Source organism: Lucilia sericata, unplaced genomic scaffold, assembly GCF_015586225.1.
Source record: "Lucilia sericata isolate MDLA Ls3-8-SP2 unplaced genomic scaffold, ASM1558622v1 Contig000500F_arrow, whole genome shotgun sequence".
Lineage (NCBI taxonomy): Eukaryota > Metazoa > Arthropoda > Insecta > Diptera > Calliphoridae > Lucilia > Lucilia sericata.
Genome location: NW_023994514.1, coordinates 225,349 through 239,519, shown reverse-complemented (window position 1 = coordinate 239,519; position 14,171 = coordinate 225,349). Strand labels below are relative to the sequence as shown.

The following is a 14,171-nucleotide window of genomic DNA, read 5'->3' as shown; positions in this document are numbered from 1 at the left end:
TGGTAATACGATTTATAAAATTATAATTAAATAAAATTAAAAAAGAAAAACATAAACATCTTTATTTTTGTTGTGTTTTCTTTTTAATAAATTACAAACTAATATCAAAGTTTTATTATCAACAGTTTAATTCATGTTGTTCTCATACTGCGGGAAAATATATTCAAAACTGATTCCCCCTCAAGTAAGAGAACAACAAAATTCAAGTAATTAGTATAAAGTTGTAATGTGTGTTTAGTTTTAAATAAGTTTTGTTTGCTTTTAAATAGTTTGTTGTTTTTTTTTTTTTTAAATTGAGTTGGTTTCTTGTAATAAACTAAGTTTTAAGATTGATCTTAACTTAGTTTATTATTTAAAGCATTGTTTATTTTTAAGCATTTAACATATGCGTTGAACATTTAACACACATTTCTCTAAAGAATTCTATAGAAGTAGAATTCTTTAAAAATAAATGTCAACGTGTTTTTTGAAAACATTTAAGTTGTTGCTTGTTTTGGGTTGTTTTTTAAACTTAAATTAAATAAATTATAATAATTTAAAATAATTTTTCTACTTGTTGTTTTTTTTTAGTTTGTACATACTAAAAAAAATCTATTGTGGGATGCAGTATGTTGGCTGGGTGTGTGGCTTAATAAGTGTGTGGGAGTGTAGGGTGATTGATTGGTTACAGTTTAAATTATTTCTCTTTGTATTCTTTTAAGTCTTAAAACTTATTCTTAATAAATGACTTGTTTTGTTGTATTTTTTTCATAGTTTTTATGTAATATCACATTTTGTATCATAAACCAAATAATAAGAAAAAAAATCTTTAAAATTTTCACCAGGGACTGAATACTACATACTTTATAAAAAATCTTTGTTTAAAATTTAGTTTTTCTTTAAAATTTACTGTCTTAAAATTTAATAATTTACAATTTATTCACTATCGTTGCCCCAGATTGTTTAGAGTTTAAAGATTTTTTTGCTATTCGTTAAATTAAAAAAAAAACTTAAATTAAATAAAACTTAAAAGAAATAAAGAAAAATATTAAACATTTAACATTTACATATTTATGTAAACATAAAAAAGTAAGAAAATTTAACTTATTTGTTTATAGTTAACAGCAGACTTTAAGTTTGACATGAAGTTAATTGTTTAGATTTTTTGTTTCTTTTTTTTTGGTAAGTTAGTGTTAATTGCAGTTCTATAAATCATAGCAAGTAGAAAATTATGTTTAAATTAATATTAAAGTATTTCTATTTTGAAAAAGAACTAATAAGGCATTTAGTTAGATAAATTAGATTAAAATTTTGTTAAAAACTAAAATTTTCAAATTATATTCTAAAGAAAATCTCAAGAAATTTCTTTTAATGCAATAACTTAGAGTTTTGTTGTTGTTGTTGTTGTTGCTACTCAAGCGTATTCGTCAAATTTTATTATTTGCAACATTTTGACCATTTGTAGCAGTTGTTGTTTCGGTAGATGCTGCTGCAGCACCAGCTGTTGCTGTTGGTGCACTTGTTTTATTTGCATTTAATTTTGCTTTCATTTTCATAAGTAAAGCCTCAAAGGAATCATCTTCTTTGGGTTGGGGTGCAGGCTGTGGAAACACATACGAATGATAGGTATTTATGCCGGCATTATCTAAAATTATAATAAAAAATTTTAATAAATATTTGAAAGATTAAAGAACTTTTAAAAATAATTACCCAAATCGGCATAAGAGGCCCTACAGAAAGCACGCCTGCCACCAAAGCTGACATCATACATGTTTATTTGTGGATCTCGTGTACTATTATCGATGGCTGAGAACGCATCTTGGGAACGTTCAAAGGTAACAAAACCATATTTCATGCTATAAGTAAGAATTTTTAAAGAAAATTATTAAAATTTTTAACGTAATTTAAATTCCTTTTTGACACTTACCCCGTATCCTTATAATGTATGCTTATCTGCTTGATAGTACCATATTGCAAGAATTTTCTTCTTAACATATCTTTGGTTGTCTCCTGCTCAATACGACCCACATAGACAATACGACGCTCCTCTACCGCGGGCTGCGAAACATTACGATCCACAAAACTATTATTGTTATTTTGACCTTGACGATAACTTGAACGTCTTGAACGAGAACGTGTGCGGGAATTAGAACGACTACGAGAACGTCTATAGTGAGGACTACGAGAACGATCCGAATCGGAGGAGAACGACGATGAGGAGTATGGCGAACGAGAACGTTTGCGTGCCGCCGAACGTTTGGTATAGCTAGTACGACGTTGACGACGACCGCGTGCAATACGATCGGCAGATTCGGAATAAGATGATGAAAGAGAACTACGATGCTTACGACTACTTCTCGAGGAATAACCTCCCGTTCCAATGGCACTATCATACGTACGCATACGTTCTACTGAGGAGGAACAGCTATTGTCACGTGAACGTGAAATGGTGGATGAATTACTATGATCAGACTGATCATCTGAAGAATACTCTGACGAAGAGGAGGAGGACTGTTCGTTGGTGTGTTTCCTATATTGACGTTTATGATGTCTACGTGTGCGTTCACGTGATTTGTGTTGCAAACACGATTTAGGCAACGGTAAAGGTGGAAATTCTGGTTGCAAATCGGTTTGTATGGCAATCGTACACATGCGCTTACGTATTCTATCTTTGCGTAAATGCATAATGATTTTATCTTCACCATGATGTTCTGGTTTTTTAGTGTCCTTGACATCACCACTAGTAGGAGTAGTATCTTCTAAGGGCAAAGTCTTGTTGACGACTACATCTTGTATACTGGCTATAAGAGAACTTGTAGATATTTTTACATTGTCGTTAGCTTTGACCTTCTCAAAGCTATTAGTAATGGTGGATAATAATGCTGAAGACTTTAATAAAGATCTAGTAGCATTGTTGACCGGCTGTATGGATTGGTTGGGTAAAGGTGGTATAGATATATCAGTATTGCAACTTGCTGAAACTATAATTATTTCCTCATAATCCGATTTGAAAGCTTGAGTGCTTAAAGATTTCTTTTCTTCCTCATTAAGATAGGGTGTGTCTTTGACTATTTCTCTTAAGGGCAAGAGTTTTGTAACTCTAGGCACCTTGGCGGATATTGTAGAATCTATGATGCGCATTTGTTGAGCCTTTTTCAGTTCTTGCATGCGTAAAACCTTGTTTTTAGCCTCGGTTATGGGATCGGTTTTAGGAGCTACATTTTGTTGATCTTTAAGTGTTTTCACTATTGAGGTAACGGCTTCACTATGCTTTGTGGGTGTTGTATTTACAGTTGGCTTTTTATCGCTGGCAACAGCAGTCTTAGAACTGTTGGTTTTATTCTCTAATTTTGGTATTTTATAGGATATAAATTTAGCATTTGCTGGTGCAGTGACACCAGCTACAACTGGTTCAACACCACGCCTCTTTTTATACTCTTCCAAGTTTAGCTTTCTTTTTACAGCTTGAGCCTTTTGTGCAGGGGTTTCTTGTACTTCTCGTTTTACAATTAATGGCTTCTGCTGTTGCTGCTGTGGACTACTGCTGATTTGAACAACTTCACGTTTTATGGGTGTATTATTGTCCTCGGAACTTTGTTCTGATATACTGACACGTTCATGTTTGAGTAAAGCTAAATTCTTGCCTCCCATACCAATGCCTATCTTTCTTAAATTGTTTTCAGGTTTAACTATTGTAGTTGTTGTGTTTGTCGAGTTTTTAGTTATTGCAGGAGTTTCTTTTACTGGAGACAGTTCTATTTTAATATTTTTGGACGCTAAGGTTTTAGGTTTTTGAGTAGCTTTTCCTTTGACTTTGGCAAATTTGCCCTTTAACAAGTCACATTGTTTTTTATTGGGCACCAATGGAAAATTGCGCGTGAAATTTGGTTTTTGTGTAGCTGGTTTTTCCTGATAAGAGAATTAAGAGATTTTACCATAAATAAGTGTTTTTTATATTAAAATCAAGGGCAAGCTTACCTCTACTTTATGAGTTTCCACTTTTTTCACCGTCTGTGTAGGACTCCAGGAAGGATCACTCTTAACATTATCTACAAAAGGAGTCTCTTCCTCTGTTTGTAATGGTACTGGTGCCGCAGTAGGTTTTAGAATTTCTGATGCTTTTCTTAAGGAACTAGCATCATCCTCATCCATTTCTACGGTCTCAACATCAACTATAACATCAGAGTCAGAATCTGAATCATCAAGTTTGGATGATATAACCTGCACAACTGAAGGAGTTTGTGCGATATTTGTGGCAAAATCATTTTTAGGTAAAATATTTGATTTTGCTGTTGCTGCTGCTGTTACTGCTGTATGTGTTTGATTGGACACGATGGATGTATTTTGCAATTGAAAATCATCTTTCGTTATAAATTCTGCCAAATCGAAATTATTTGCATCGATTTGTAAACCCAAACCATCGACATCGGAATTAAGGGTATTCGTGCTGAGAGTACGACTTTTATGGAACGAATTGTCTAAAAGTAAATCGTCGGGAGCTACTAAATTTGAATGTAAATCTATTATAGAGTTATTGGCATTGTTAGACATATTGGCCATATTAGCGAGAGCATTTTGCAGTAAAGCAGTATTATTAATTAGATTATTATCATCATCATCCTTATCATCGTCATCGCTGTCATCGTCATAATCACTTGTATGTGATTCATAATCTCCAATGGAGGAACTATCTGTTCTAGTACGAAATGTGCCATTACTGCACTGACTTTGACGGTCAAAATTTAATAAAGCATTGTTGTCTTCATCGTCATCATCGTCGTCGTCATCATCATCACTATCTTCCTCATCTTCGCTGTCGGTATCATAGCCATCATTGGGATCTACTGTTACAATTTCTATGGCTCCACCACTTGCCAAATGTTGACCAGCAAAGTCTTCATAATTAAACTATAAAAAGTAATAATTTGTTTTTTTTTATGAAGAAAGAAAGATAGAATTAAATGCTGTTTCCTTGATTTTAAGTTTTTCTTCGTAGCTTTATTTTTGGAAACCTACCGCATTTTTATTTGTTTGGATATTTATAGCGTTTGTATGTTCATCCTTGTGAAAATCTTCTGTGGGCGCTATGGGCAATATGCCATTTAAAGTTTCTGTTAGTTGCATGCCCATGGTTCTTTAAAATAATAATAATAAAATTATTTTATTAATAACATTTAATTTTTTTTTTAGTTTTATGCCACTTACTCGCTGCCACTGGACCAAAATTCTGCATCATTATCATCATATTTTGCATAGTTGCCGTCAAACGGATCATCATAGACCACATTTAGTAGTCTGGAATCCATAACGTTTTTCTAACTTCAATTTTTAGTAAATGGAACTGCTGAAAATATGGAAATATTTTTAGGTTAATAAAATAGTTTAGCGGCAAAAAATGGTTTTAAAATTTTACTAAGTATGTATGTAATATTTTTGAAGTAAAGTGGAATTCGTACATGATTAGATAGAAACTTTGTTCTAATGAAAAAAAGTCTTGGGAAAGATTTCATTTAACGTGGTATATATTCTGGGCCTTTAGGAGTAAATATTTTCCATTTATTGACATTTGTAAACATATTTATTAATGGACTAATACTGTAATATTGAAAATTTAAATTAAATGTTTACTATTTCAATAGGGAGAAAAAATGTACCAAAAAGGGACAAAACGGAAGATATAAATTTATTTAACCCACACAGGATATTACATGTCTGCGTTTCAGATGGAATCAAACCAATTAACAACTCTATGTTATAAGTATCTATATTAGCCGCTAGCTCATGCAGTATTGGACTGCCCAAAAATTCAGTCCTAATGTTCGTCAAAGCAGGACAGAAAAGGTGTTCAACAGTTTCATCTTCATGCTCATTGTGACTGTTCCTGCAATAGTCATTATATGGATGATTTAGTCTTCTAACATGCGCAACGATAATACAGTGCCCACCTTCGCTCATCATAGAGTCCAGGTTATTCTTGATGTCGAGCAGGGGGTCAGTGATAATCATCTGGCCTGACCCATAATGTTTATGCTGAATGAGATATTTGCAACACGAAAGTTGGGCACCAACTAGTGTGTCAATATCCCCTGTGAAAAGGCGGAAACCAGTTATGGCTAGTTCATGCAATTTGATATTCCAAGTTACATTAGAATGACTCAGTACCCAAAGCAGCTTTATAGTATACGCACAATTGGGACGAACGACGAATTTTTCAGAACGAATATTCGCCGTCAAAAATAGAACACACTTGGGTATATGAAAATGTACACAATCATTGCGTATGACGAAATTTGTCGTACGTAACGAACTATGCGATAGGTTTATTTCTATTTCTTACGCAGACGAACAACGAATTAATTGGGGAAAATTGTTTTAAAATCAATTCCGGTAACCCGAATTTGCTGAAATTTGGCGGTTGTGAGTACAGCTAATGACAATACAATATTATGTTCGAATATTCGAAATTATATTCGAAAATTCGAAGTTATGTTCGAAAAATTTTTTATGCTCTTAAAATAATCTCTGGGTCATAAAAACTAAAAATAAAATTTTCGAAAATTCGAACTTAAGTTCGAAAAATTTTTAAAGCCATTAAAACCTGTTCTCGTGGCCCGAATTGTCTGAAATTTGGCAGTCTGGAGTATACTTGATGACACTACAATGCTATGTTGGAATATTTAAAATTAAGTTCGAAAATTCGAAGTAATGTTCGAAAAAATTTTGAAGCTGTTAAAATAAACTCAAAATTGGGGATATTCACAAAAATATAATTTTAATTCTTTTCGAGGCCAATTTCTTACATTTTCTAAACTCGAAATAATGTTCGAATAAATTTTAAAGCCGTTAAAATTATCTCAAAATCGTGGAAATTCACAAAAATATAATTTTTGTTCCCTTTTCTAATTTTTTTCCAATTTCGAACAAACAAATTTTAAAACGAATTCGCAGTACGAATAATTTAATTGTGTTCCATTCGACGAATCTACGCAACGAATTTTTGTCGACTAGTTCGTCGTGCTATACGAAATTCGTCGTTCGTCCCAATTGTGCGTATACCATTAGGCATGAATGGTTTGACATCTCGTCAAGAGACGCACGACATTCGCGAATCAGTCTGGATGTCGAGTAGACACCAGATAATTACGGCCGCTGCTTACATTATGATTTTAAATTGGTTTAGCTTTGATTAAAATTTTGCCACCTGCCGTACACTTTAAAAAATAAGATTTAAATTTAATAAATAAATTTTTTTTAAAAAGTGCGGCTAATAATATAAAGGCAGCTTTTTGGTACTTTTTCATTTTAAAAATGGTTCTTTTTTAATTTTCTATAATAATAAGTTAAAACCCATGAACATGAAAACATACAAGATCCTTTTGGGAATCAGTAAAATGAAGTCATACATTTTTGAAAAATATGTACCTATATCTAAATCAAAAGTTTTTAATTCATACACACGAATATAGGCATCTAATACTTAAAACATAATAATTAACTAAATATTGATTTTACTGTAATCAATAAATTTAACAGAAAAAAAAAACACGTGTTGAAAAAAACTAAAGCACCAACTGAGGTAAGTAGTGTAGTTCATACTTACCTCAGTTAGTGTTTTATGAAATATACAAAATGTGGATTTCAAATGACTCATAATTTCCGTTACTTAACAAAATCTCACAGATGGGTATTTAATTCAAAGAACAATGAACTTTAGGATAAATCAAATAAAAATTGTAATCATTCTCTATCTAATAAACATGTATAACTATTTGAATAATTAATATAAATTTAAACAAATAATAATAAACCTTAATAAAACTCAAGAACTAAGAAACAACAACGTTAACAAAACCAAATCAAGATATGAAATTCTACTAATACAAACACACGTCCTAACATAAATATGTATGTTCATACATACATACATACATATGTATATTTCATTAAAACAAGGTCATCTATTTGGAATTTTTTATTAATTCAAAATTAAAAAAAAAAACTTAATACAATTATTAAAATAACATTAAAAATGTTTCAATTATTTTTAGTTTGAAAAGAAATCTAGTGTTTGATTAATTTTTTTTATGGATGTATCAAACCAAAATGTCACAAAATTTGTGCATGAAATTGCAAGTATGTAGGTATGAGGTAACGGTTTGAAGAAATTTGTTAGATTGAAAAAACGCCTAAATTATAAGAAAAAGCAACATCAAACCTAGTAATGGTTGCCATAACTCAAGTTTTATACTATTTAATGTGGAATTTATAATCGCCAAAATTTTAACTATTCTGTTTATCTTGTATTACGTGACGTCATTTCTCAATATTGTACAGTATCCCAGCAAAAAATTTTTGAAGCTATTCAAGAAGAAGGGATACACTCACGATTTCTTTTGTACGTATTCAATATAATGCGTTTTAAATACATTACTATATTCTAATAAATTTGTCATAAGTGAACGCATGAAAAATTGCATCCAATTCACTCATGTAACTGTAATATAGGAATTGTAACATTTCACTGTAATTTGGTATTCTCTTAGGATTTAAAGGAAACGTGAATTTTAAACCAATAAATATTAAAAATAACATTAATTCTATTAGGTTTTTGTATATAATATTTGTTAAAATTCATTTTTAAATCTTAATACGAAAAGGAAAAAAACAAGTTGACTGACTATTTAACGGATTTGAAAATATAATGGGTATTATAATGCATTTTAAAATCAGTCATTAATGTTTTATTTTGTTATCATACATAATTTTTATCAATATCACAATAAAAAATTAATTTAAATCATAAAAATTAATTCATAGTACCTTCAATAATGCATTTTAAAATAAATATAGTGCACCAATGAAAATTCGCATTAAAAACATCGAATGTTCATTGGTTATAAGCACTCATTTTAATGACGAATTATTTTTCCAAATACGAACCCATGCTCGCCAATGACACGCTAATGTTAAAATCATGCATGTTTCACCTAAATATGAACCAGTTCATTATCAGTTAAACCCATGCATTTACTACTTTTTTGCATGTCTTTTTTTGCTGGGATATTTATATGGAAATTAGAAAAATTTAGACTAGTGTTGTTTATTAAGGAATGAATTAAGTTACTTATTCATAACGACTCAACTAACAGATGACATTTTTCAATAAAAAATGCAAATGTAAAACAAGAATTAAATAAGTATTAAAAAAAGGAGAAATGGTGATCAGAATCTTAATTTTAGAAGGATTAAGTACGTTCGTCGTCCAAGTCAAATTACACTAGTCTGCCAAAAAAGTAATTTTTTCACCTTATTGAATTTTAGTGCATGATTATGATAGCTAAAAGTTTTCTAATAAGTAGAACTTTTACGCTATATCTATTTTAAACAATACTAAATCGAACCTGCTAATTATTACATATAAGTATAATTAATATCAATTTTGAGTGCTTATAACTTTCAGATAGAACCACACTTGGTCTTGAAGGTATAGAACCATAAATTTTATACATATAATGACATTAAAGATACATATATATTTTGGTTAATCCAAAAAATTTGAATATTTTAGAAACGAGAAGTGATTGAATGAAAATTATAAAACTTTAGTGAGGATGCATAAAAGCAAATGAGAATAACAATAACAGGCGATATAAATTTGAAATGTCCAAGTCAATTTATACAGATTTCATGTCAAATGTTTTCACAAGCCTCTTTTTTTAATTTTTTTTCAAATTACAAATCGTTTGAAAATTTTAAACTACAAAACATTTAACCAAGAAAGCGTAGAACGGGTGGTGTTCTACGCTTTCTCTCATTTTACGCGTCTGTGAAAACATTTGAAGTTGCTGAACTTTTCGCGGCAGACGCCTTAGAAACTACAGTGTATAACTTCTTAAATGAAAAAACACTATTTTAACTTTTTTGAAACGCGTGTTATGTACTTCCAACTTAAATGCTTTAACGCGAAAATGCTGGAGCTCCAGCTTTTGCGTCTGTCAAAAAAGTAAAATCAATATATTTGTATGCGGAAAGTTACAAGCACAAAAGCGTAGAATGCTTAAAGTAGATCTACTTTCTACTTTTATAAGCGTCACAAGCGGCGCACTGATTTTGACACTTTATATTCCTTATTTAATGCGTTTTTCTTAATTTTGAAAAAAATAAAATGAGTTTAATGTAGAAAAACGCGAAGTTTTTTAATAATAAAACAAAAAAATTACGCTTAAAAAGCGTAGCATGTAACTTGAAGCGTAAAACGCGAAGTAGATATGAAATGAGCGTAATACTTTGACGCGAAGACGCGTTGAATAACCTCCGGCTTTAGATTACAATACATTTTCAAATAATACGAAATCACCTAATATAAAACACCTTTAAGAGGTAAGTTGTGGTTAATAAAATGTAACAATAACAAAATAAAAGTAAAATTTTTACTGAAAGTATTTGCACGTTATCTAGAAACAACATACATATTAAATCATTAAAAATACTGTATTAACCTCATAGAAAAAATTATTTATTTTAAACAGGTATTTCTAGAACTTTCCAAAATAAATCTACTCTTCTTTTTTCTTTGAATTTATGTATGTAGCTATTAGGGTGATCGACTCGATTTTTCAACCGGTTTTAAAACCGGTTTTTTCTGCTTTACCAGTGTCGGTTTTTTCTTAATGTTGATTTTTCGAGTATCGAATAACCCGGTTTTTTCACTTTTTAAAACCCGGTTTCGAATACTTTTATTTGCTTTGTATTCAAAGATTATTTAAATGAAATTTTTAAGTAAATAATAATACAGCCCGTCTAAATTTTAAAAATATTCGAGTCGAGGAACTAGACTATATTTTTCTACAGCTCTTTACACAGCTAGGATTACACAGTACCTTATGTTTAACAGAAGTGTCCCACTTTTTTCCTAATTTTTTATATTAAAGAAATAATGTAAATCAGACGACTAGATCTAAAGTTATAATCTTTTAAACTGTTAAAAATCATTTCGGGCCATGTTTTATTAATCAAATTTAAACATAAACATTAAGTTTTTCAAATTAAAATATATTTTTTTAATTGTAATGAAAAACCGGTTAACCGGTTTTTTCTGAATTTGAAAAATATCAACCGGTTTTTTTTAAATGTCAACTATTCGAACTATTCGAAAACCGGATTTTGGAAAATGTCGAATAATCGATCACCCTAGTAGCTATGTACTATGTAGTATTTCTAAATAATCAAGCTATAATTTAGAAATAAATACAATAGAAATAATTATAAAAATATCAAAATATTGAACACAAATTTATTTAAAAGAATACATACAGAAATTTTGCCACGGTCAGGATTTCTGGCATTTAGCAATTTATGTTTTTAGAATAGTTTTTTTTTTACTTTTCAATGTAATTTGTAATTTTAAGTAAATTTGGCATTTAACGTATTCCCCAAAAAAAATGAAACTGCACTAAAACTGATGGTAACACTTCAATGCACAACAAATATTAAGGCCAACATGTGTGTTTCAAATTATAGTTGTTGTTTTGAGCAAACGAAAAAGAATGTGAATACAAAAAAAAAACGAAATGAATAATACAAAAATCCAAATAAAACAACAAAAACAGACAAAATAAATAATAATACCATGTGCTTTTTTATGCCTTTACTAAGTAGCAAAAGAGAATGGAGATATTTTTTATTAAAATTACAAAAAAAGGTATAAGAAAATAAAACCTTTTGTTTAAAATATTAAAAGAAAAACATTAGACATCTTTTGGGAATAATTGATTAAATTTATATTAATAGTATTTGCACGTCTGCTCTGTATTTTTAGGGAATTGATAAACACCAGTTTAGACACTTCACTTGAATATAAAGGTATTGGAACTGCTACTGACACGTTGCATTTCACTTGTTGTTCTTTTTTTTATCAAGTAGCAGTCAGTTTTTTTTATGATTTTTTGTTTATTTTAGCAATTTTATTAATAATGATATAAAAAATATTAATAACTGTAGTTTGTTTTCAACAACATGTTTACCGTTAATTAGAGCAATGACCTTTTTACATTTTTGCACTATTTGAATTAATAAAGTAACTACAGCTTAACGGTAGTTGAGTTTTGAAATAGAATAAATTCAAAACTATTTTTTTTATTAATTATACATATTTTTAAAAATAAACAACACCCACTTCTTTTAAAGTAATTAATACCAACAAATTACTAAGAAGCGCCATTTGCCTTGTCTCTTGATGATGATGATATCAAGATGAGGAGGCAATATGAACACACATATTTTCAAAATTACCTTTCAATTCCAATAAATTTTATTGTAATTTTATACGTTTTGATTTTATAAAGAATATTTTTCACAAATCACTTGTTTTTATTAATATTTAATTTTTTTTAAAGAAATAATTTGAAAATTTTTGTTTTCTTCAACACACCACACAAAAAAACGTGTTCACTTTCTGTGTCTGTCGTATGTGTTGTGGTTGTTTTTTGCTTATTATCTTTTATTATATTTTTCTCCTTGTGTCTGCTTCTTTTTGTATTTCTTTCTATAAGTGTCTGCTTTGCTTTGATTGTTGGCTTCTTGTCTATTTTAACCTCACATGTTGCCCAAATTTAATAATTGTAAGGGACTACCACAACTTCCAACTTTTGTTACAACTTTATTTATTATTTTAATTATTTCGTCTTAAACTTTTCTATGTTTTAAGACTGTGTAATTTGTTAATTCTTAATTTGTTTTCTTAATTTTTGTTTTATTTAAGCACTACACTCTTTTCATATTGTTGGACTTTTTGAATTGGAATTTTTCACGTGGACCGCAAGAGACAAACGAGTGAATGCCGTGAATTGGAATGTTTTGACATTCCTTTTTTGTTATGCTATTCGCCTTGATGCGGCTTTTCCACATCATACAACGCAATTACAACAACAACTTTCGACAATTTGTCCAATTGCTCATACGGCGAATATGCGATTTTCGTTGTGAAATGAAATGTCAAAAAAATTTAGCACGTGGTAATTTTTAATATAGAGTTGCCGTCTCTAATAAGAACACTATTTTAGAGGGTTTCTCCAATTATCCATATTTATTGTAACGGTTTTTATGATTTTTCAAAACACATAAAATACACAAGACAATAAATATTTAACCCATAGTGTACTTTTCTAAAGGATTGAGCTACTCTGGATTCGAATCTTGCCTCAGAATATTTCGTTTTCAAGATATAACCCCCCTTTTTGCCCATTTTTAAGACTTTATAACAGCGCGAAGACTTTTTATTTTTAAAATTTGTTATGTCATCGAATAGTTCAATGTGTCTGCTTTCAAATAAAGATTTAACCTTTGTTATAGCTCCTTTCTTCTTTGAGATATTTTAACCTAAAAACATATATCTCGAAATAGGAAGAAGATACAACAGATATCTTTATGACACTATATCTGAAAAACATTACGTTATGAAGAAATTCTAATGGCGAATTCGGATTTAGCACTGCTCAGTCCTCTAAAAAAGTATACTTTGGTATTTGGGTTTAGACTTTAACGTTCGAAGTAGTCGATCTTCTTCTCTTGAGATTTGAGTTTGTTCTGCAACACCTTACCTTCGAATTTCTTAGCTGCAATTTGTTCAACTTTTTCGAATTTATTTATTTAAAGCTACGTATATTGTATATATTAGGGTTCTATAAATCGACTTTCGAATAATCGAACAATCGACTTTTTGTCGAAAAAAGTCGAAAAGTCGAAGTTGACTATTTTGTTCCAAAAAAGTCGATAACTCGACTATCGTCTATGAAAAAAGTCGAAAAGTCGACTTTGTAAATAAAAGTCGACTTTGTAAATAAAAGTCGAAAAGTCGGAAAGTCGATAAGTCGAAAAAAGTCGAAGAAAGTCGAAAAAATTCGGAAAAAGTCGAAAAGTCGAAAATAGTCGAAAATTTTAAAAAAGTGGAAAAGAGGTCAAAAACTCTAAAATAGTCGGAAAAACTCGAAAAAAAGTAAAAAAATAGTCGAAAAAAGTCGAAATAAGTCGAAAATAGTCAAAAAGTCGTAAAAAATCGAAAAGTCGGAAAAAGTCGAAAAGTTGAAAAAAGTCGGAAAAAGTCGGAAAAAGTCGAAAAATCGGAAAAAGTCGAAAAGTCGACCATATATAAAATACTAAAAGTCGAAAAGTCGACTTTTAAATAAATGAAAAAG

At 29.9% G+C, this 14,171-nt stretch overlaps 1 protein-coding gene across 2 annotated transcripts; it reads right to left on the bottom strand.

Moving 5' to 3' along the window:
* Positions 1 to 559: 559 nt before the first annotated feature.
* On the bottom strand, positions 560 to 12,942 carry LOC119605600 (myb-like protein O). Of its 2 annotated transcripts, none has more exons than XM_037958807.1 (7): positions 12,271 to 12,942; positions 5,185 to 5,323; positions 4,996 to 5,113; positions 3,958 to 4,887; positions 1,907 to 3,888; positions 1,690 to 1,835; positions 560 to 1,624 (listed from the first exon to the last, which is right to left on the bottom strand). In XM_037958807.1, the coding sequence occupies exons 2-7, from the start codon at positions 5,283 to 5,285 to the stop codon at positions 1,407 to 1,409; spliced, it is 3,495 nt and encodes a 1,164-aa protein (XP_037814735.1). In that variant the 5' UTR covers positions 5,286 to 5,323; positions 12,271 to 12,942; the 3' UTR covers positions 560 to 1,406. The 2 variants fall into 2 exon arrangements, with proteins under 2 accessions (XP_037814735.1, XP_037814736.1); XM_037958808.1 differs by having other exon boundaries at positions 5,185 to 5,320.
* Between the last annotated feature and the right edge of the window lie 1,229 nt (positions 12,943 to 14,171).